General features: G+C 33.5%; 1 protein-coding gene across 4 annotated transcripts; it reads left to right on the top strand.

The window, feature by feature from the left end:
- Positions 1 to 2,045: 2,045 nt before the first annotated feature.
- LOC141479891 (zinc finger RNA-binding protein-like) lies at positions 2,046 to 20,535 on the top strand. 4 transcript variants are annotated; one of them, XM_074182985.1, is made up of 16 exons: positions 2,046 to 2,191; positions 2,538 to 2,731; positions 5,965 to 6,089; positions 7,243 to 7,369; positions 9,605 to 9,791; positions 10,728 to 10,882; positions 10,944 to 11,227; positions 11,285 to 11,467; positions 11,528 to 11,668; positions 12,485 to 12,756; positions 13,016 to 13,323; positions 15,233 to 15,324; positions 18,333 to 18,428; positions 18,485 to 18,739; positions 18,795 to 18,888; positions 20,218 to 20,535. In XM_074182985.1, the coding sequence occupies exons 1-16, from the start codon at positions 2,142 to 2,144 to the stop codon at positions 20,280 to 20,282; spliced, it is 2,628 nt and encodes an 875-aa protein (XP_074039086.1). In that variant the 5' UTR covers positions 2,046 to 2,141; the 3' UTR covers positions 20,283 to 20,535. The 4 variants fall into 4 exon arrangements, with proteins under 4 accessions (XP_074039086.1, XP_074039087.1, XP_074039089.1 ...); XM_074182986.1 differs by having other exon boundaries at positions 2,047 to 2,191; positions 9,632 to 9,791; XM_074182988.1 differs by lacking the exons at positions 5,965 to 6,089; positions 7,243 to 7,369 and having other exon boundaries at positions 2,047 to 2,191; positions 9,632 to 9,791.
- The last annotated feature ends 1,201 nt before the right edge of the window (positions 20,536 to 21,736 follow it).

The following is a 21,736-nucleotide window of genomic DNA, read 5'->3' as shown; positions in this document are numbered from 1 at the left end:
ATCAAACACGACCAAGCGTCTTCATTTCGATCAGGATGGAGCCCAGCTCCCTTATCCTTTTAGGTGGAAGTCATCTTGAATTTAGTCAGGTTGGAGCCTGGCTCCCTTACCCTTTGAACTGATCACTTATCCTTTTAGCTACAATTCCAGCTAGTCATGAAATCTCTTTGCAGTTGATTCAGTGGGATGTCCACTGCGCCATCTGCAGACAGAGCCAGGTATCTGCCACACGTGCCTACAAAGAAACACTGCTCGACAATGTTGAATTGGTACTTCAATTTTCATTTGGGAATTGCAGAAAAGCAACATATTCGTTTCTCGAAAATTCCGATTTTAATCTTCAAATTTCGATTTAAATCTCAAAATTAAAGTCGAAATATCGGGTGTAAAGCCGAAGTTTCGAGATAAGTCAAAATTCCGAGCGATGGCAATGACATTTCCCCATACGATGACGCCATATACGGGATCGACGAAGAACTCTAATATCAAAGATAAACGAGAATCCTCAAGGCAGTCAGTTGCGAAGCCAAGCTTCGACACCGACTGCCGAAGAGATTCGTCTTTTGTCTTTCATTGCGAGGCAACTAGTTGTAAACTAGAGACTAGAACCACAAATGCATTGCTTGATTCAACTACCCTTTTAAAGTACAATACCAAGTAAGGGAGATGACATTTCCTTTTACGAAGACGCATTACCACCGAAGACTGAACCACAAATAATGCATGAAATCGATCCCATCCATTTGTGGTTCAGACAGCACCCCTAGCACATAATCTGTGCCACTGGTGACACCTATGGCGGATAGAAACATCGCTGTCTTCTGTTGATTTATGAATTCATTATGTTTGGGTATGTTACCGAATTCTGCTGGACAATACGGTTTTAGAGGAATTAGGTTGCGGTGGCTTAGGTCTTACCGGAGAATTGCTACCAGTTGGTAAAAACTGACCACTATTCGCGGATTGAAACTCCTAGATGCGGTGTGCCCCAGGGTTCAGTATTGAGCTCTACTTTATTTCTGTTCTATATGTCTGTCTGTTTTAAAATCTGTTTTTCGATGATATTTCACTTTTGAATATATCTGCGAAGTTCGTATTATTTGCCACAATATTGATGAAGCTTCTTTTTGCAATGACATACAACATGATTTAAAAAAAAAAGAATTTGGTGTGACAATAATCTATATCCACAAAACTGATTTGTTAACTTTCGGATGCTTGATTCAACCAATATTAACAAGTCTCCCCGAACAAAATTCTTGGGTTTTCATATTGATAATAGCTTGAAATCCAATGAACATGTTGAAAAACTGTAACTGTAAAAAAGTATGTCATGAGTTTTTGACGAAATATTTCACCTGAGGAAGGGATCCAAGTGATTAACACAAGGATTATTCTATGCAACTATATAGATACGAGGCAATAACCCAGTCGTTACCACCCGGCAAACAAACAATTAAATATTTTAGATTATCTTTTGTTCGAAACTACTATATTGCAGACTGACAATTTTAAAGTATCCAAGATACCTTCTTAAATCCTTCCGTAACGGTTATTTGCCTTTTGGCTTTATAAAACCTAATAGATGGTTGATTAATTGAAGTATTACTTTCAAATGCCTCAATCCTGAGAAAACCAGTGCAAGGACACATTTTCTGATGCATTATAATTATCACGTCGACTCACAAAATAATACTTTGTGTACTAATCATAATGAAGAGTTTTTTTTCACTCTTCTGTGGAAGAATAATGCAGAAGATAGGAGTAGCAAATAATATTTGAATGTTTGTGACTACGTGTCCTTATAGGAACAGTCAATGTTTTCTTTGTGATGATCGATCACTTCCGAATGTTAAATTCACCGATGAGAATGATGGGATCACCGATTGTTCCGATGGATTCATAAATCGGTTTGTTCAATACACCGGAAATCTTTTGCTGAATTTGAAAAAGAGGTTTTAGCAAATATCCAACTCCTTGAATTGATTTACCTAAGTTTTTCAGTTACTCTAGCGCCACCTTGCAGAAATGGTTCTTCAGAATATTCCTAGAACACGCCCCCCCAATTGACTGCGAACATAAATAGCACAGAGTGATGACATTTCTGAATAAGAAGTGTCAACGTCAACGTGCTTGGGAAAATGGCTACAAATAATTATTTTGGTTTTACTCACGGCGGAGCTCAATATACGTAAGTAAAAATTTTTGCTGATATCTCGCATAAAATGCAAAATTAGATTTATCTAACCGATTTTCGAGTTCTTTCCGACTACGTTGCGAGCATAATTTCCGCTTCTGACCGTTGGCTTGATTACCGGCGTCCTTGACTTGGCTTCGGCATTTTGCACGATCAATAACCGCACGATCGTCCATTAGGCGGCATTTTGGTTTCGCGGAAGTTGCGATATTCTGGTAGTAATCCGATGAGTTCTTCGAGCATTTAATCAGTTTCAGCAAGTTAACGTCGCGCATTCACGTAGCATACTAGTATACGATCGGGAGAAGTAAGGAGAAGGCAAAATTTTCGTGTTTTTCAGTGCAGCGGCCACTGGCGCGGCTTACCAAACAGGGCAGGCGGGGTATGCAGTAGCGAGTCCGGCCACTGCAGCTGCGGCAGCCACTTACGGCACCCAGAGGGCCACGTACGACACCGCAGCTTACCAAGCCGCTGCGGCCGCTTCTCAAGGAACCTACGCCACCGGAGCTACACCGACCTACGAGTACGGATACGGTACGATTTCATTGTCTGTTCTCATATTTTTGCATGTTTTCTTGTAATTTTCGAAAAAAATGAGGTCTTACATTTTCGGCGATTTCCGACAGTTGCCGTTAATATTCGCGAAGCTGATATTTATCGACAGATACTGGAAAATTCATTGAACTCCAAATGCGCCCGCTGGTATGGGAACCAGATAGAACTAAAATAATCTTTCACATTTCCAGCAGTTGGCTCAAGTATACCTCCTGTCTAAAACAAGGTGATAACAGGAATTATTTGATTTTGGTGTTCAGTAATTGAGTTGAATGGCTGAGAGGAATTTTCAGTGATTTGGAAATTGTAGTACATTGCTGTTCACGAAAAGTATAAGAAGACTATTGTCAATAATCAAGTTTTGCAACCAGTCAGTAGGCTGTTTAGACTAAGGACCAGTAAAAAAAATCCCTATAATCATATCTGAATTAGGTAACTTTGATATTGGGTGTTGAACAGTGGAAAATGTTGAATTCTGTTGAGTATTTGAAACAGAATGGAAATTTAGTGTTTTTAACCTCAACTAATCTATGTACATAAACAAATCCAATTCTCATTATCAATAAGTTAGTTTTTTAAGTTATATTGTGTTGAATGAAAAACAAATGCAAACATTGCTGATCAAAATACCCATTAGTAGTCTGGTTAGGTTCATTAAGGTGGTTTCGTAAATCACAAGTTTTCAAATATGCTTTATTACTCAAAGAAATTAACATCTTATTGACAAAGTCTTCTAAAGTGAAATCTGTATATGTAACAATAAATATTACAAATATCTTTGACATTATTTAAGGATGTTATCCATAGGCCACATCATTTCATGAGTGAGAAATATAAAATATCACAGGTGGACCTAATAATAGATGTGTAGAAACGATATTCTACATCATTTGATGAAATTTCCAAGTACTTTTAATTTGATTTTGTTTACATTTATAGAATATTCCACTACATTTTTTAGGACATGATTATTATAAGGATTTGCTGAATGTGGGAATCATTCAATCTTGTAGCTCTCTTCTACGACTTCATGGAATAACTTCAGGGTTAAACTTCCATAAGGATTCATTGTTGAAAATATCTGAATTTGAATCCTTAGACTATTCGATCTAACCTTATCAATACGGTTTCATCAAAAATAATTTCATATAAAAATCTATTTCATTTTGTTATTCTGGTCATCTGTGTAGATGAATTTCAATATATTTTGAATAAAAATTTGTAACAAGTAAACGAAAATATATTGGAGAATAGTATTTTCTCTATTATAAAATACGACAGTATATGAAGGAAGCCAAAATCATTTGTCCCATTGATCTGTAATTATTGTTTGACTTCTTTCCCTATTTATATAATAATAATGATGGTAAAGAGTGGGATTGTTGAATGAAAACTACTTATTCATCAAATCATGAATATCTTGGCGTGGTATTTTTTTATTTAACCTTGAAAAGTTAAAAAAAATCCTTTGAATTGATTAGGTAACATTTTGTTGTTAAGGTCGCCGTCCTTTAATGACAGTTATATTGATAAAAATTTGGTACAATGGTCAGAAATCGGAATGTCTTATTCCAAATTGGCCAATCATGCATCTACTGAGAAATGTTTGTCAGAATATTCATCAGCTCCCAATTTCAGGAAATGTAATGCATATTGTATGTATATGTAATGTATATCATATACCTACATTGATATTTGTTGTTGGTGAAAAAACAATGTGCACTTGCAGGTAATTGAAAAAAATGTATGAACTTACCCAGTGTCAACAAAACAAACTGATATGAATTTAAAAATTAAGGTTACTCAATTTTTCAATACTTGAAAAACTTTGATTAAATCCACTACTTGCTTATTTTCAAGGTATGTCAAGTCTCTTGTTGAGTAATGTCTGTACATTAGGGGTATGTACCATATAGGGGTGTTTATTAATATTATTTTTTGAGATTTTTCAGTCCGTTTTGAGAAAAAAATTGATATGAATATTGAACATATGTAATTTAGATCTAAACTTTTGAAATGCATGGTGCTGTTGTGAAGAAACATTTTTTTTTATGATAACTTTTATGACCCTAAATATTTTTGTGAATCGTAGTACATATCTTCTCTGCATCAAAAGGGTTATTTTCTGCTGTACTATATATTATTTGATTATTTTTTTTGTTGAAGAGTGTAAAATTATTTGGAAGTAATATGCAATAACAAGGAAGAGGTCAGTGATCGTATAACTGAAGTAAAAGTTACAACAAATAGGTAAAGTCTCAATGACTGAAATAAAATAAAATACCAAATTTGCTCTGAAGCAAATGGGGATTTGAAAAAATGTACTTTGACTGATTTAAAAAAATGTACTTTGAGTGATTTAAAAAATGAAAAAAAAAATAAATAAAATGTTTCACAACAATCTGTACAATCATATCAACAATACAAAACATTTTTTTATGTAAATTTATACCCTATAGTTCAAAAGTTAAAACCTCAGACATATGTTCTTGTGATTGTACACTACAAATTATCAGTGCCTATCTTTTAAAGTATTAAATTGTTTTTTTTTTTAATATGCCCCGAGTGATTATTTGACTAAGTAGCTATGGTTATTTTTTGTACTATTGTTTAATGCCTTTATTGTGACCAAGCTCTGTAAATAAAACATTAATCTCAGGCAGTAAAACATGAGTTCTGGGAGTTTTTCCTAAAAATGGACTTCATAATATTGAAGCCGCTCTGTATATGAAGTAAACTTGACATTTCTTCTCAAATGTGGATCTACAAGTAAATTTTCTTGAGTATTATGCTTTTGAGTTGCCATGCCATTAGTGACAGTATAATCAAATACTTTTTGTGCTGAAGAGAACCTAATTTTTTCAACTAGGGGTTGGTTATAAAGATACAATTGAAAGACTGCTACAGGCTTAGAAATCACGCATCTTTTAATTGCCCCTAATTAAAAAATTATTAGAGTAGTTCAGCATCGAAAAGGTTGGTGACCATTGCTTCAAACTAATCGACAGCCTTTATAATTAGGCCGTAAGGCCTTATGAACCCTCACATCATCTCTACTTGATGAATAGGACAGGACCGTACATGCTCACTTGGGGCAATAATAATATCAGTTTGTCAGTGATTTGAACTTAGGGTGATGGTCAAGATGATTATTTCTCAGTAGATGCATCAGTGTGCCGAAACAATTCATTCTCAAAAATAAATTTAAATAGGGCAACCAGCGGCACAATACGCTGGTGGGTACGATCAATCGGCAGCGGTAGCTACAGCAGCGAAACCTGTTTCATACGCAACTACTTATACTCCAAGGCCGAATCAGCAACAGGCGCAAGTAGCTGTAAGTACATAGAGTTTTTAATTTCTTCATTGATTGGCTCTCTGCAAGTAAATTATTTGAAGTGCTGTACATTCAAGAATCAAAATTCAAAGTCTGTCGAAAAATATTTGTCCAAAACTGTTAGCCAAACATGTTTTCAGATTTTTTTGAGTGTAGAAAGAGATAAAATCAAATTGTTATATTGCTGAATAAATGTTTTATTAGAAAACCCTAAGAATAGATATATGCTTATAGAATATACCAAGATGGAGGGAGTTCTTCTAATTGTTGTCCTGCATTTGAAAAATAATAACAATATTCAATAAATATCAATATCAATGAACGTTCAAAATGTTGATTAAACTTTCAACAATATTTTATAAGAAAAGCATAATTTTTGAGATCTGACAGTAACCAATGATTGCGATAGGATCATTCTAAGTTTTATGAATTCAGCGGTTAGGAAAATTGGTTGTCAACAAAAGTATTTTATTATTGAGTTTTCCAGAACTTTGACTAGACCGTTAGTTTGCTCTCATTGTTGTTTAATTGGTTACGAAGGAGAATATTTTACTTTTTTTTTAACTTGAAGTAACTATATAGCGAATGCTTTGAGCAGATTAATGGTCTATTAAAAGTTCTATAAATCTTGATCACAAAAATGATTGATGACTTGACGTCAAGTTAGCAAAACATCTTGATTTTTTTCTTCGACTAATTAGCATTAGATTTGCAATAAATTGCAATCATAATTATAAATTTTTCGAATATTGTCTCGCTAACTTGATAAATGTAATGTTGGTGTAGTAAAAGTTGGATTTGAAAAAATGTAGCCTCTTTTAAAAATTAGAATTGTAGATTTTATTTTCATGACTGTACCTTCCTGCTTTTGTATCTGTCTTTGTGACGTATATTTAAAGCAAGGTTTGTAATGAAGGTGAATACACCTCTCAGACTGCTGAAAATATTTATTTTTGGATTATTAATGTTTTAATCAGGTTGATAGTTTTGTTCTGGAATGTACTGTACACTCCTTATATATGAAATATAATGCATATTATAATAGTTAGCTACCATAATTTAAATAATTTAACATTTGAAAGAAGTGGTATTTTATCTGTCTTGAATACAGCCAAGTTTAAGTCAAAGCATCATGGCTCGGAATTTTTTTCAGACTACGGCAGCAAAACCTGCCCAGTATACAGGAACTTATCAAGCAAACGCCACCGCGTATCAAACAGCTTACGCTCAACCAGCAGCTCAAACCACTATGGCCAACGTGCCTGGCGTGCCATCTAAGCGTAAGATCCACAAGTTCATTCGTGTTAACTTTTCCACTCTTTACTTATCATTTATTGGGGTTCCCACCAGTTAGGCACTGACATTTTTGTATTACGTTTTGTTTATAAATATATGATTCCATTTTACGTTAATAAATAAACCTATATATGAAATAAGATACTATACCAATACAGCACCGATCTGGATAACGTTACGAACTGAAGCACTCAATTTGTTATTAAAATTACGACTTTTTGTCAGGAATTAGTTGAATCTACTCATGTCATCGATGACAGTACGTAATGTCATTCATTCGTTTATTTTATTTAATCTCAGCCGTAGGAATCGTGTTTAAATTGAAAGGGGTATATTTTTAGGAGAGATTGATTTTTTGTAAAGAAACTGGAAGAAAAAGCCCTCCGGAAACAACTACTCATAAATGCATATTAACTTATACATAAAAAACACTTTTTCATATTCCGTTTGTACTCCAAAGATTGGTTATTGAATTGAATCAAATAACATTTATAGGATTGCTACCCAATATAGTATATGTGGTTTATTGGTATATAGTATGGTACATAGTATGGAACTGTTTCATATAAATTGTAATGTGTTAAATGGAGATTCTATTACATATGACATTTGAGTTTATAGGGAAAACAAATCGTTTCCCATCTCTGGGAAATCTTATATTTGAGGATATATTCACTCAGAGGCTTTGGAAGCAACTCTTTAATTATTTTGAAAACATAGATCACTATGTATTTTATAAATATGTGACATTCAACTAATGCTTTTTTTTGGGGACCAAAAAGTTGACAAAACCTCCTTTTTGTGCTGATGTCGTGAACTAGAGAAAAATACATTGTTTATCTTGCTAGTCATTAATGAGTGTTCATTTTTGTCGTTGTTATATTGATTCTTCTAGTGCTTTAGTGAAGATTTTGTCGGTTATCATTTTTTCCCGATTCATTTATGAGTGATTCAGTCAAGTTGAAACTATAAACACTACGACCTACAATGTGACTAGTGTGAAAAAAAAATATCGATGCTGTGACATCCATTTTCCAATTTTCTGTGAAATGGTCAACAAGTTGTGTAAACAAGTTTAGGATTGAAAGAGTATGTAGATATAAGAAAGTCCTAAATAAATATGGTGAAAATTTGGAAAAATTTTCCTATCGTTTCAGTCAATTTATATAATTGAAAAACCTTTAATGAACTTAATCAAATAATTGCCAACGAAACAAGTAATTTTGGTATAATCGGTTCAAAATCAGAAATCATAGCAAGTAAAAAAATATCAAAATACAAATGTACGTTAAACATTGAAAATCAATTTTCGAAAGTTCAAACCAAGTCAAAATGTCGGGAGAGTATCATTCCTGAAAAAAAAAAATAAAAGTGCCTTTGAAAATTCGCATAACTGAGAATACTATTCACTCAACACTAAGATGGATATATTGGTAAACAATATACCGAAAAGTATTTGCATGAACTACATAAACACTAATAACTTCTCCAAAATCCTAAAATATTCACACAAAAAAATATATTTCAAAACATAGGGTCAAAACACTGATTTTGCAGATATAATTGAATGTATAACCTAGATCCAATGTAGACATCTGTGTTTTCCACTTTCCCCACTATAACGCTAGCGTCTAATTTTGAAGTCCTAATTGTTTCGTGGTTTTGTGAAAAGTTTAGTGAAAATCTAACCATAATGTCTTACTGGAATTTATTTTATGATTAATTTTTTACTGATACACACTGTATTCACTAATTACTTGAGAGATCATTTATTTTACATTGGTGTTAATTTGGAAATATTGTAGACCACATGTATCTTACTGTTTCTTTAATATTTCAAGATTGAAAAAATTGCAAATATTTTGTGAAGTTTGCAAACTTGCAAGGGGGCAAAGGAAAACATTCTAAAAATATTTTCCAGTCGGCATGTAATAACCGTTTCATTGATTTAGATTCACTTTGTTAAGCAGGTTTGTCAACAGTTTGTTGAATTTACCATACACTGAAAATAACAACTGATCACAGTTTTACTTCTGAGTAAACGGAATGAATATTTGATATTTATGCCACGTTTTAGTTTGTTTATTTAATGTTGGAACATGTTATATCCATTCTGCTTATGTACTCAACGCTATAACATTTTTGATAAAACTGGTGGAACTTCATTAACCTCAAATCCTTTCCTCAACTATTTCTTATATGCGCAATTTGCCCATTAGAGGCTAATTCGACAACCACATATTCAGATTACGACGCAGCACTCTATACGGCTGCTCAGATGTTGGCACATCAACCACCAGGGAAGCCAATTTGGCATTACAAAGGGGGCATCGTTCCTAAGCACATAAAGAACCGGATCCCTCCCAAGCCTCAACAGTTGCATTACTGTGATGTCTGTAAGATCAGGTAATTATAATTTCTTTACTCTAGCTTTATTTGTATAGTAGACAGCAATTTGTATAAATGGGAGAAATTAGTCGACCAGGAAAGGCATCCACAAGGATGTAGTTTTGGACTGGTACTGGTATGAAAATTGAATAACATTTAAATCTCGTACGAAAAAATATTAATTTTCTGGGGCATAAAATAGTTCATTCAGAACAAATAATCAATAAATAAAAATGATGTGCTCTATGACTTTTATGAAATCTTTTAATGGCTAGTACACCACAAAATATCAGTGAATTAGAAATATCATCATTCATATTAATCACAAAAAACTTTCAACTTTCATAATAAAAACATCAAATATTCATCAGATGTCAGGTTATCAAAGATTTACACGTTGATTTATCATGGTGTGAATATAAGGAAAAAAATGTAAATGACTTTGTGTGTTGTGTTTGCTAATTATTAACCTCTGAAGTAGAATAAATCCAAAACAAGCACTTTTCCCAACAACCAGAAATGCAATGCTCTTTTCGAAGCGTGTCGAGAAGAGTATTTCATTTCTGGTGATTGGGAAAAGTGCTTGTGTTGAATGAAAATCATTGTTAATTTAGAAAATCTAATCTTCACTGATGTCCATTGTAAAGTATCCAGTATTTTCAATATACTGGTTGATCAATAAATAACATGATATTTTCATACCATGATTTTGAAATTTCTGTAATACTTTGGTCAAATCAAACGACTCAAGCAAGATGTCGTAATAGTCAATAGTAAATACATTTATTTCAAATTATATTAATAGGTATGAATGAATTTTAGGAAAAAATGGAAGTATTTTGGAGATTTTTTTTGGTAATATTGAAGAAATGTTCATTAAATGGCATTTTATTGAGTTGATATTTTTTTTTTGAAATCTTAGCGATGAGTATTCTTTATATTATACAATTTCAGTTGTGCTGGTCCTCAAACATATAAGGAACATTTAGAAGGACAGAAGCATAAGAAACGTGAAGCAGCCACAAAAATGGCTGCATCTGTAGCGGTAACAAATCAAAACCGTTCTGGAAATTCCCTCAGATGTCAGTTATGTGATGTAACTTGTACAGGTAAATTAATATCTCCATGTATAATTGAAAATGTTTTTCTGGATGAATGATTCAAATTCAGGTAATGATGCTTATGCTGCCCACATTCGAGGAGCAAAACATCAGAAAGTGGTCCTGCTTCATACCAAATTGGGAAAACCAATTCCTCCTCAAGAACCAGAAGTTATTGGAGGATCTAAAAAGTCTTCAACTTCTGGACCAAAAATCAATTTCATACAGTCTGGGGGACTAGGAGTTGCTTCTGACAATGGAGAATTGAAAGAGGAAGATGATGACACTCCCGAACCTGATGTACAACCCGTTGGTCAGGATTATGTTGAAGAAATCAAGAGTGATGACGGCAAAGTGGGATATATTGATTTCCATATAAGTTCTGTATGAATGAATTATTTCTTTTTGTAGGTCATCAGTTTCAACTGCAAACTCTGTGAATGTCATTTCAATGACCCGAATGCTAAAGACATGCACATGAAAGGCAGAAGGCATCGCTTGCAGTATAAAAAGAAGGTTGATCCCAATCTTGTTGTTGACGTCAAACCGTCATTGAGGCAAAGGAAGATTCAAGAAGAGAAATTGAGAAGAGCCGTAAGTGTTTCAAAGAGTTTTTGTGGTTTTCAGAAACTGATTCACAATATTTTTCTATAGGCTATGAGGGAAGAGTTTTGGGCTCGGCGTCATTATCCAGAAACAGACGAAGGTCTATATTGGGAAGACCACAGACGTTATGATGAATATATGGGTATGGGTCCCTTCTCCAGAAGACCATATCCCGTAGGACCTCCTCCAGTAAGTAATTATAATGGAGTGTTTTGTTACTTTTTGTTAGGATTTGGAGATATAAATATTGGGAAATAACAAGAATCTGTCAAAAGTGATGGAGTTGACAAAGAGAGGTGAAGACGAGATAGTAGTAATAAAATAATTGTAACCTATTGTTAAAAGAAATGAAAAACAAAATGCATACATCTTAATAATATAATAATAATAATATGCTTTATTATCATAAGATATAATCTTATAGACTTGGGTTGTAAATACTTGAAAAAATTCAATACATACCAACTGAAATAAAAATAAAAATGGTGCATGGGTACAAACTATGTTAAAATGGAGGATATAAAAGATATGTAGTAAGATATATGAAGATAACCTATAGCTGTTTTGATGTGATTGAGGTATGAAGACAAGAAGTTTTTATCACAACATTAAGTTGAAATGAAGTTATGAAAAGGTATTGTTAGTCTGTGGTGTAAGATTAATGTTTACAAATAAATGAAAAGTCGTGGTATCAAGGTATATGAACAAGGCGAGAAAAGATGTAGATATATCTATGATTGTTGAAAGATGGAAGCCAGATGGAATTATTCACTGTAAATGAAGATGAGATGGGAATGTTCAAAGAAAGCAAAAAACTGCAGATGTCAAAAAGAATAAAAACAGATGTAGGTACCCAGACTTATGAAAATGGGAGTGCTAATCAAGGGAGATCAATAAAACGTTTCAACGAGATTCTTGACAGGAAATTTATTTGATATAATACACGGATCAATATAGAAAGTGAGATGAGATGAACTATATTATTATAATTTTTTTTTGTTTCAGTTCTTCCAAGGTGCCCGCAGATGGGAGTCCAGCGACGATAGACATGTAATGGCTCGACATGCTGAAATATATCCTAAAGAAGAGGAACTGCAGGCCATCCAAACTATTGTGTCCCACACGGAACGCGCCTTGAAAATGGTTTCAGATCAGATGGCTGAAGCTAAACCAAAAGATGCAGCAGCTGCCAATAAGGCTGGAGAAGCTAGTGGAGCTGCAAAGATTCCCAGTGACAAATCTGAACAACAGAAGGAAGACGGTCGTGATAATCAGTTGTGAGTATTTTTCATCGTTCAAAAGTTTGGCAAAACATTTCAAAATTAATATTTTCTAGCATTGATGCCATACATGTATAGATATGATAGAATTTCTCAGTGTGAATATGACATGCAAAAAAAATTCTGATCAGATTAGAAATTCTTTGCACTTCATTAGAGTTTTTTCTGTCACATTGATTATTGTTTTAATGGTTTGATTTGTTGAAAAAATTATATTGAATCTGTTTTCCAGCCATCTGCATTGTTTTGTTTTCAGATTCTCATTCCAACAGGACCGTGACGCAAACAGAATTCTAAAGGGTGTAATGCGTGTAGGACACCTCGCTAAAGGGCTGGTATTGAGGGGCGAAACACGTGTCGAATTGGTTGTACTCTGCGCAGACAAACCGACGCTCACTCTTTTGAAAAAGGTGATAGAACTGCTGCCTCCAGCTTTGAAGAAAATCGCTCCAGAGGAGACCTACAGGGTGACGATCAATGCACCCGAAGCTGGTCTCAACGTGATGGGGAAGGATCGTAATGTGCTAGTTCAATTCACCAGCCCGGTGATCAGGGAGCAGACAGGTAACGAGAGTGAATGCTGATTGAACAGAAGAGAGTTGTGTGAGAAAACGAACAAGGTTCAAGCTGTTAGAAAATTTGTACAATATTATTCTGAATTCGCTACATGCTTACTTAAATAAAGCTGACCATTCACAGACACCACAATGCTGGGAGTGTGACATTGATGAGTCACAGAAACAAGTGATTGCTTGTGCCTGACTGAAAACACTGAAAAATACAGAAGTATGCAGTAAATATTTGAAATATTTATGAGTAATACAATTTATGGAATGTATAAAGACAAACCAGCAAGGTGTACATATAAAATGAGTTGAAAATGAAACTTAAAAATGGAATTTTCGAAAATTAGTATTCTTAAAATCATAAGTGCAAATATTGATTTATTTTTGGGATATAAATGTTCACAACTAAATTGAAAATTCTCATTAGTTCAGTAGTAACACTGAACTATACTTTTTTTTGAGAGACACTGGCATTCTGTTTCTTTTTCAATTTTTATAGGTTGCCACCACTGGAAGATTATTTCAGTATAACTTTTGAAAACAAGCCTTTATATTACTGACAATTGAAACATTCAAATTTCTCAAGTTTGTTGTTTCTAGAACAACTGGAAAAATATTTGAGAAGATTTCACGTTTGTGACAAATTATCATTGCGGTTTACAAAATTCATGAATAATAATGTTTGTTTTTTAAACAGATGTTGCAACAATGAAAAAAACTTGAAATTCTCAGAAACTGAAAAATCAAGGCTGTTACAATGTTTCTTCACACAAACAAAAACTGAAAAAATCAATGTTGAATGTTTTTATGCACATCCAAGATCGTTTATTTATTCAAAGCATTTGTTTTTAATTGCCTATTCTGTACCACAGCTTGAACCTTCTGTTGAATCATAATTATTGGACCAAATTCCAGTTTGCAGTGAATCAGTCACAAAAATGATTTCAATTTCATCTGTATGCGTCAAAAAGTCTTCATTTCATAATTAACGTTCATTATTGAGGTAAGACTTTGTGAATCCTTAGCTCGCACAAGTTTCAACTTTTAGGGTTGTCATTCATAGGGGGCTGGTTAACAGAAAAACATAAAAAACCCTTCCTATAGGTCCTATTAGTCAACTATAGGTTGTGTTCAATAAACTTTCACTCATTCTTTTCAATTATAATGCTATACAGGATGATGTGTCAATTTTCATTCTCAGACTTTCATCAATCACACCTTCTATTCTGAAATTAATTGACCTTTATTCAGCCAGGTATCTTTAGGGATGTGGGCTAAATTTATGCAGTACAAAAAATAGACTACTTAAGAAGTACCTAAACACAAGTAACTATTTTAATTTTCAAAAAGACTTCCTGTGATATTGAAAAATGTTCTTTAAATAAAAACTCCTGTGTATTATATGAAACACAATGTATTAATGTAATCTGGAGATTTATAATGAATATTGAAAACAATCAAATTAACACCATTAGACATATATACATCAACAAAATTTTCATTATCACATCAGTTTTATTTCTTTTGAACCTAACTTTATGACAATGTTGTATTAATTTGTAGAATCAATTCATTTCTCATTAAAAATAACATGTGGCCTTTAATTATTTTCTTGTCATTTGTTATCATAGAAGTAGTAATGATATTTATATTAGTCCTTCGAGCCAGATTTTCCACCCATTCCTTGATAGATAAATGAAAGCACACAATAAATAAACCTTGACGTCCAATAGTTGTGATCAACACTGCGGGGTGTGTGTCTGCTTTCGAGCTGATTTTAGGTGGTGTGGGACTAAGGATTTTTGATCAACCGGCTCATCGCTGCCACTGCCCTCGTTCCTGAAACGGGGCGCCATCGTGGCGGTGGTGAACGTGCGATGGTCAAACACCCTTTCTTTGATGTCTAGAAGCTGCGAGCGGCGGGTTCGACCGGGATGTTCTCTCACGCGGCAAGTGTCTCCAGGCGCTGGCAGCCCTCAGACATACCAAATGGTTCCAGGTTTGTTTCCTCTCTCACACCTTGTTTTACTTACCGAATTGTAATTGTTGCCAACTGATGCTAAGAAATGAGTATTGTTTATATACGTACACAGAAAGGTTATGTTTGAGATGATGTGTTTTTTCAATGGTAGTAACATCGAGGGAATCGGAGTTTTTATTTACAATTCTAATTGGCAGTTTTCTAAAATTCATAAGTACGGGGTTTAAGTTTACTTCTATTCCCTTTTTTAGCCAAAATTCAATTTTGAGAGTTTAGGTTAATTTTAAAATTCACATCTCATGCGGCAAATCTTTCGTTATTTGAATTTTGTGAGGGTTCTACGTTTTAACTTCAGTTCAAAGATGTTTTAATCATGAGTATCATGAAATTGGGTTGTGACATATAAATTGAATTCATTGAAAATGTGTCTGACCAAAAAATGACGTCTCATGTTGGACAAATAATCATATGTAAAACGATTTATTAGAAACGGAATTTTTCACTGGAGAGAGTATTGATAAAAGAAGTTCAAATCAGAATTGAAGTTTTTACCCTCTGTCTTGGTTTAAATCTTCATTTAATAATTTTTTAAAATAGTCAAAGTTTATTTTTAGTAATCAAAAGCTGTGAAAAAAACCATTCTGGAATATAAGAATTATTTATATTTCATTAGGCAGGTAATTTATTGAAGTAGTGATTGTTGATACCGTGACTGAATTTGTATTCTCCATTAATGGAAATGGACAAATTACCACGAGGATCTTATTTAAATATGACAAAATTTGAGGTTTGAAATCCTGTTATATAAAGTGTCTACAGATGTGAAACCCAAAAGAATTTTAAAATGTCATTTAAACACTAAATAGAAGAGAGTATACTTTCGAGTATCTTGAATATATATTTATAAAAAACTGAAACTCTACGCAATCTGAAACCTTGAATATTTTTCACTTGCTGACATAATATCTCTGTTCTTTGGATGTGACAGGGTCCTATGTTCTTTGCTTTTACTAGGTCTACCCACTATTCATCTAAACCCTATCAATTGTATGAATGGTAAAAGGGCCAATCTTCCCAATTCGTCATCTGAAATAGATTTGTGCTAAATGGAATGTTATATATTTCGTAGAAAAAGCTCAGCTAATCTTGCACAGCACAAGGTATATACTTCAAGCTTACTTTATTCTGTTCGTTATACAAGAACATCAACAGGTACTTCTATAACAAAACTCTTAGTTCATTGTTTTTAAAACCAAATTCAACTTAACAAAACAGGAATTGGCCCATCAACATCCAAGGTACAGGTATTCTGTTCTGAATAGAGTATCACAACTTCTTCCAAAACATGTCCATTTCCAAAAAAAAAAATACAAAAAATCTCAAGTTGGTTGAAAATTATTATTCATGTTGATTTAGCAAAGTTTTTATTTGAAAAACCATTTGAAGAGAGAAGTTTTCGTGATGCTTAGAAACTTTTCAGTAACATTCTCAAATGAAAAATCAAGTAAAACTAGTGGAAAGATTATGGAATTTTTGTTTTGTCTCAAAATAAGATCTTCAGAACTTGAGATTTTTATGTATACTTATTTCTTTTTAACATTGTAAACTTGACTATTCTTCAAATTTCGATGACTAATAGATTCAAGAAATTGTGTGGTCAAACATTCATCAATTCACTATTAATTTGAATTTTTTTCTAACTGAATTCTATTTCTTGAATAAACAAATCACTTTCAATATGTTTGATCGATTGATAGTTAATTCTCATATTATAATCTAAGGAATCCGAAAGATGCTAGAAGCATCTTTCATTAATCATCATTTCTGTTTTTTTTTGCCACATATATATAATAATTGAATAATTTTTGAAAAGTGTTTGACTACCCAAGTAAATAGATTCACAGTATGGAGGTCTAGAACTTCATTCATAATTTGGCACTTGAAAAAAGTAAGATTCCAATACATTATCAGTGCTTCAACTATGAAGATGGTTCATTGGTGACTTTGAATATTCTTGGAATGTTTTACAATTCAAGAAATGAAGATTCTGCTAACAAATTAGAAAAGTTAGTGTAAACTGTTTACGTCATTTATCTAGATCCACTTGGAGTGCACTGTATGATTGAAAAATTTTGAAAGATCTCGTGAAACTCAAATATATTATTTTATTCGTGTAAATGGGGAACACCGTTTTTTTTAATGGGATTTAATACATACCTAACAGACTGACACATTGTAATGAACCATCTTCATGTAATTAAAAGTTGATGTTGTCAAATCTCCCATATATGACGTCATTATTTATTTGCTAATTTTTTTTCATCCAATCAGATTTCAAAAAATACTTGAGCAACACAAATTAGTTTGTATTTTTTGTCATGATAGATGACAGTGTCAAAAAATTGATTCAAATTTGAAGCTTATTTCTATTGATGATCGATTTGATGAAAAAGTCGTATATTTATATGTTTCAAACCTACACCAGTTGGCTTTAATTTACATTCTTAAGATAGTTTTGGATTATTCTCTCTAATCTTTAGATGTTTAAATGAGAATGAGTATTAATCATATGTGATGGAATTGGCCGCTACTTGACGAAAATCAGTGAAAACTTATTTTTGTAATTCTCAAAATACTTGAGACTTATCAAGACAAATGATTTTGTAGCGTTGAATTCCTTTTCTGAAGATAACCTAATTGTGTAAAAGAGCCTCAAATCTAATTATGAGGCCAGAATGTGTTCGTCTGATTTCAGAAACAAAAAAAAATTCATATCAGTTCCATAATTATTTCGTTTCATTTGTCTACTCAATTTCCTAATTTGTTGCATTCAATATTGCTTACGTTCCCTTACCAAAATATCTTGGATCAAGTCAACTTGTGTAGGAATCATTTCCCTCTTTAGTGAACAACCCAATTGAAAGTTTATTTCCTTCTATGCTATTGTTCAATCCAAGTGGAATTACACGATAGAACCCTTAGAATCTGTGATAGTGACCAAAATTTTATCCAATACGTGCTTTCAGGCTAGAGCTACAGGTTTACACTCCTGCGTTGTCATAATTCGTATCTTGAGGGATCTGTGTGAGCGTGTACCTACTTGGACACCGTTCACTTCATGGGTAAGTCTCTGGTAAAGTTGCCCGATTTAGGTTTTATTGTTTTTTTTCGCTTCAAGGCTTTGGAATTACTCACCGAAAAGGTTATATCTTCAGTACCGGGTGGGGCGCAGCTTTCACCTGGAGAAGCTCTCAGGCGTGTGATGGAAGCTGTAGCAAGCGGTTTGTTGTTACCTGGAGGGCCAGGTTTAGCAGACCCCTGCGAGAAAGACAATCCGGATGCCTGTGCAGCGTTGTCTGCTCAACAACGTGAAGATCTCACATGCTCTGCTCAACACGGGCTCAGATTAATAGCTTATAGGCAGATACACAAGGTATGATCCTGTTGATTTCAATGTTGTTTTTTTTTTAATTTCTGTGGTTTTGTAGGTTTTAGGAATGGATCCTTTGCCTCGTAAGGTTAGGGACGATAGATTTGGACGTAAACGCCGTCGCTCTGGAGAAGAACAAGAAGGCACGGAAAGTAAGTTTTTTGTCAATTTTTTAAATTGCTTTTTGAAGCATTCCATGAACATAGCAGCCACTTAGAATCCTTCTGTTGTTTATGCATAAGCGCAGAGCCTAGATGAGTAGAATAAAAAACATTAATCAATTATATAACAAACAGTTCAAAGCCTTATTTGTTTTGATAATGTTCAGTGTGGAATGAATAGGCAAAATTTTGCTACAGTTTGTGTCATGTAATAATAATAATTATGATTCTCAAATCAAATAGTCATTTTATAAGCACACTTAAAATAAAAAGTAAAGTTGGTAAAAATTCATTATTCTTTCATGGAATAACAAGTTATTTTAGTCTGCCCAAATTCATAAAGAACAACAATTTTGCAACTAAATTTATCTCATCATACATGGCAAATCCCATGCTTTGTTCAAGGGCTCTGACCAATCATCACCAATCAATCAGAAGACCAATCAGATCTTGTTGAATGAATTTAATATAACCTGATAACTTTTCACAGCAAGTGTATCGCCAACAGCATATGCAGGAATAACTTCATTGAGGAATCCTGCACTGACGCCTGTCGGATATAATCCAACGCCCTTTATGGTATTAACCTGGGAAGTAGTTGTTTTCTGATAGGTGTCAGTCCATTAACCTACCGTGTAGGGAGTTGAGACTGGCCTGAACGAATTGTTCTTTTAGATGATTTGATAACCTGATGATCTTATTTGCCAAAAGCTTCAAATCGAATGCAAATAGAAAAGATTTGGTGTTGTTAGCGAGTACTTGCTAGCAATGCCTTTTTGTAAAATGTTTAGTGAAAAATCTCACAATAAAGTGAATGAGTCATCTAATTTTCAACCCAAAGTTTTAGTTCTGTGTATTCTGCATGTAATCAATAAGACGGTCAACAATAGTATATTCAGATAGGACCCAGGCAAATGGCATGGAATTTTCCTAAATGTCAATACAAATTTTATGTTAAAATGACATTTTGTTTTCTCCTTGGTGTCAGCGGCATCTGCTCATGGTCATGGACATTATATTTGGGATAGTTTGTTAATAACTCCCTGAGCCATTTGAAGAGCATCATGCCTATCTCGTTTTATGATCAACTATTGAACTTTTAGCAGTATTCTTTGTTAGGTATACCCAATAATAGTGTGCCATTATATGCAATAGATGTTTTTGTTGATATTATTCTGTAAAGAGTTCATCATAACCATGGTGGAACCTCATTCAGATTTGAATCTTGATACTAATTTCGAAAAGTGCCCAAATTTTGTTATTAGTTTTTAGCGCAAAACTTCTTTAGCAACTAGTGATCATATTGGAAACATTTTTTAGGTGATTCTGGCAAAATGGTCAAGACAGATGGTGCAGAAAATGCTGCTACTGCCCCAGCAAAATGAAGAAACAAATGAAAAAGAGGACAATATTATATTATTTACTTCAAGTATACTGCGAGTATTTAATGTATAGAGTTGTGTTACGATTAAGAACTATTCTTCATCATCCTGTGGTGATTCATGAATTTTTGATGTGTGACAAAAACTTATCTATTGCAAAATAATTTTTGTTTTCTGATGGCAATGTTGATAACAACTGCTCTACTCTCATTCAAATATTGAGTGACTTTTGTGTAATTAAACTTGGTTAATACTACTGATTCGTTTCATTCGTTTTTTATATACATTTCCACTAGATAATTTTTCAATACTTCTTTTTATTGACATTTTGGATACGGGAGTGAGGAAAGGGGTGAAATCAAATAACGCCAATTTAACAGTTTCAAATAAATTTACTTTTCCCACTCAAAAATATTCAAGTACTACTTTTATATCCAGTTTCTTTGAAATTGCAAAGGGTTCAGGGCTCACCTTCCAAAATAAAACTATAACTAGATGCCTTTCAAATCTGAAATGTTCCAAAAAAAATGAAAATTCAACTGTCTAGAAAGGTTTCAACTATTGATGAAACTTTAGTTTCAACTATTTTATAATTATTTCCAACATGCGTTCAAAGTAAACACAGCTATACATATGACAAGGAGATAATGTTGATTCGTCATTCGAATTTGCATTTTGGCATTGGTTTATAATCAGGCGTGTCTAATCTATGACATTGCAACCCTCGCCAATCTATGTTTATGTTTTGATGGATCTTGTCTTGGAAGTGGCCATAGTATAGTATGACAGTTGTCAAAATTTTAAGCAAGAAAAACTAAGTACCGTAAAACGGGGCTACTTGAAAACGGCGAGGTAACTTGATAATTTCAGCCGCCACTGTTGAAATCTCGTGCTATCGGCAGGAATACTGGAATATAAAGTGCGTATATAAGGTGAGTGTCAACACATGTTAGTTGGTTCATTTGATGATACGCGGGAAATTTGTAGTGCTGGTTACCATTGATTGTGTAACGTTAAAATTAAAGTAAGTTTTATATATTTTTTGTATACTTCCTATTACACAAAGACCCGTGTGAGTAATATAACCCAGCCACTTTTTTTTTTTCAAAAGAGACTAGTATTTCCTTGGACACCCTAACCTCAAAACATATTTTGGGTTTTACTAGCCAGTGGTGTAGCATTTTATTTTTCAATGTCATTTCAGGGGCTACTTGAAAATGGTGCGAGTTTACAAAAGAAAGCCAGGAAGTCGAAAATATCGAGATTACGATGAAGAATCACTCCAGCGTGCATTATACAATTATATAGGCAAGGTTGCAACTTGAAAGATTTAAGTGAACAATTCAATATTCCCTACATAACTTTATATCGAAAAGTTAAGGGCTGGCACACAAAATCAGTTGGAGCCCAACCGGCCTTATCAGTTGAAGAAAATCATCTTGCTAATGTGATAAGTA

The sequence above is a fragment of the Leptinotarsa decemlineata genome, unplaced genomic scaffold (genome assembly GCF_025532065.1).
Source record: "Leptinotarsa decemlineata unplaced genomic scaffold, Ldec_3_MD MMD2_tig00026330_RagTag_RagTag, whole genome shotgun sequence".
Taxonomy (NCBI): Eukaryota; Metazoa; Arthropoda; class Insecta; order Coleoptera; family Chrysomelidae; genus Leptinotarsa; species Leptinotarsa decemlineata.
Note: the sequence above shows the minus strand (reverse complement) of the source record. Positions and strands in the feature narration are given on the sequence as shown.

Bases quoted from the DNA above. Each gene is read 5' to 3' on its own strand.
- LOC141479891 (XM_074182985.1), top strand. From the start codon at position 2,142: ATGGCTACAAATAATTATTTTGGTTTTACTCACGGCGGAGCTCAATAT. The intron at 11,468-11,527 runs GTAAGTGTTTCA...ATTTTTCTATAG, and splicing joins AAGAGAAATTGAGAAGAGCC to GCTATGAGGGAAGAGTTTTG. The intron at 18,889-20,217 runs GTAAGTTTTTTG...AACATTTTTTAG, and splicing joins AGAACAAGAAGGCACGGAAA to GTGATTCTGGCAAAATGGTC.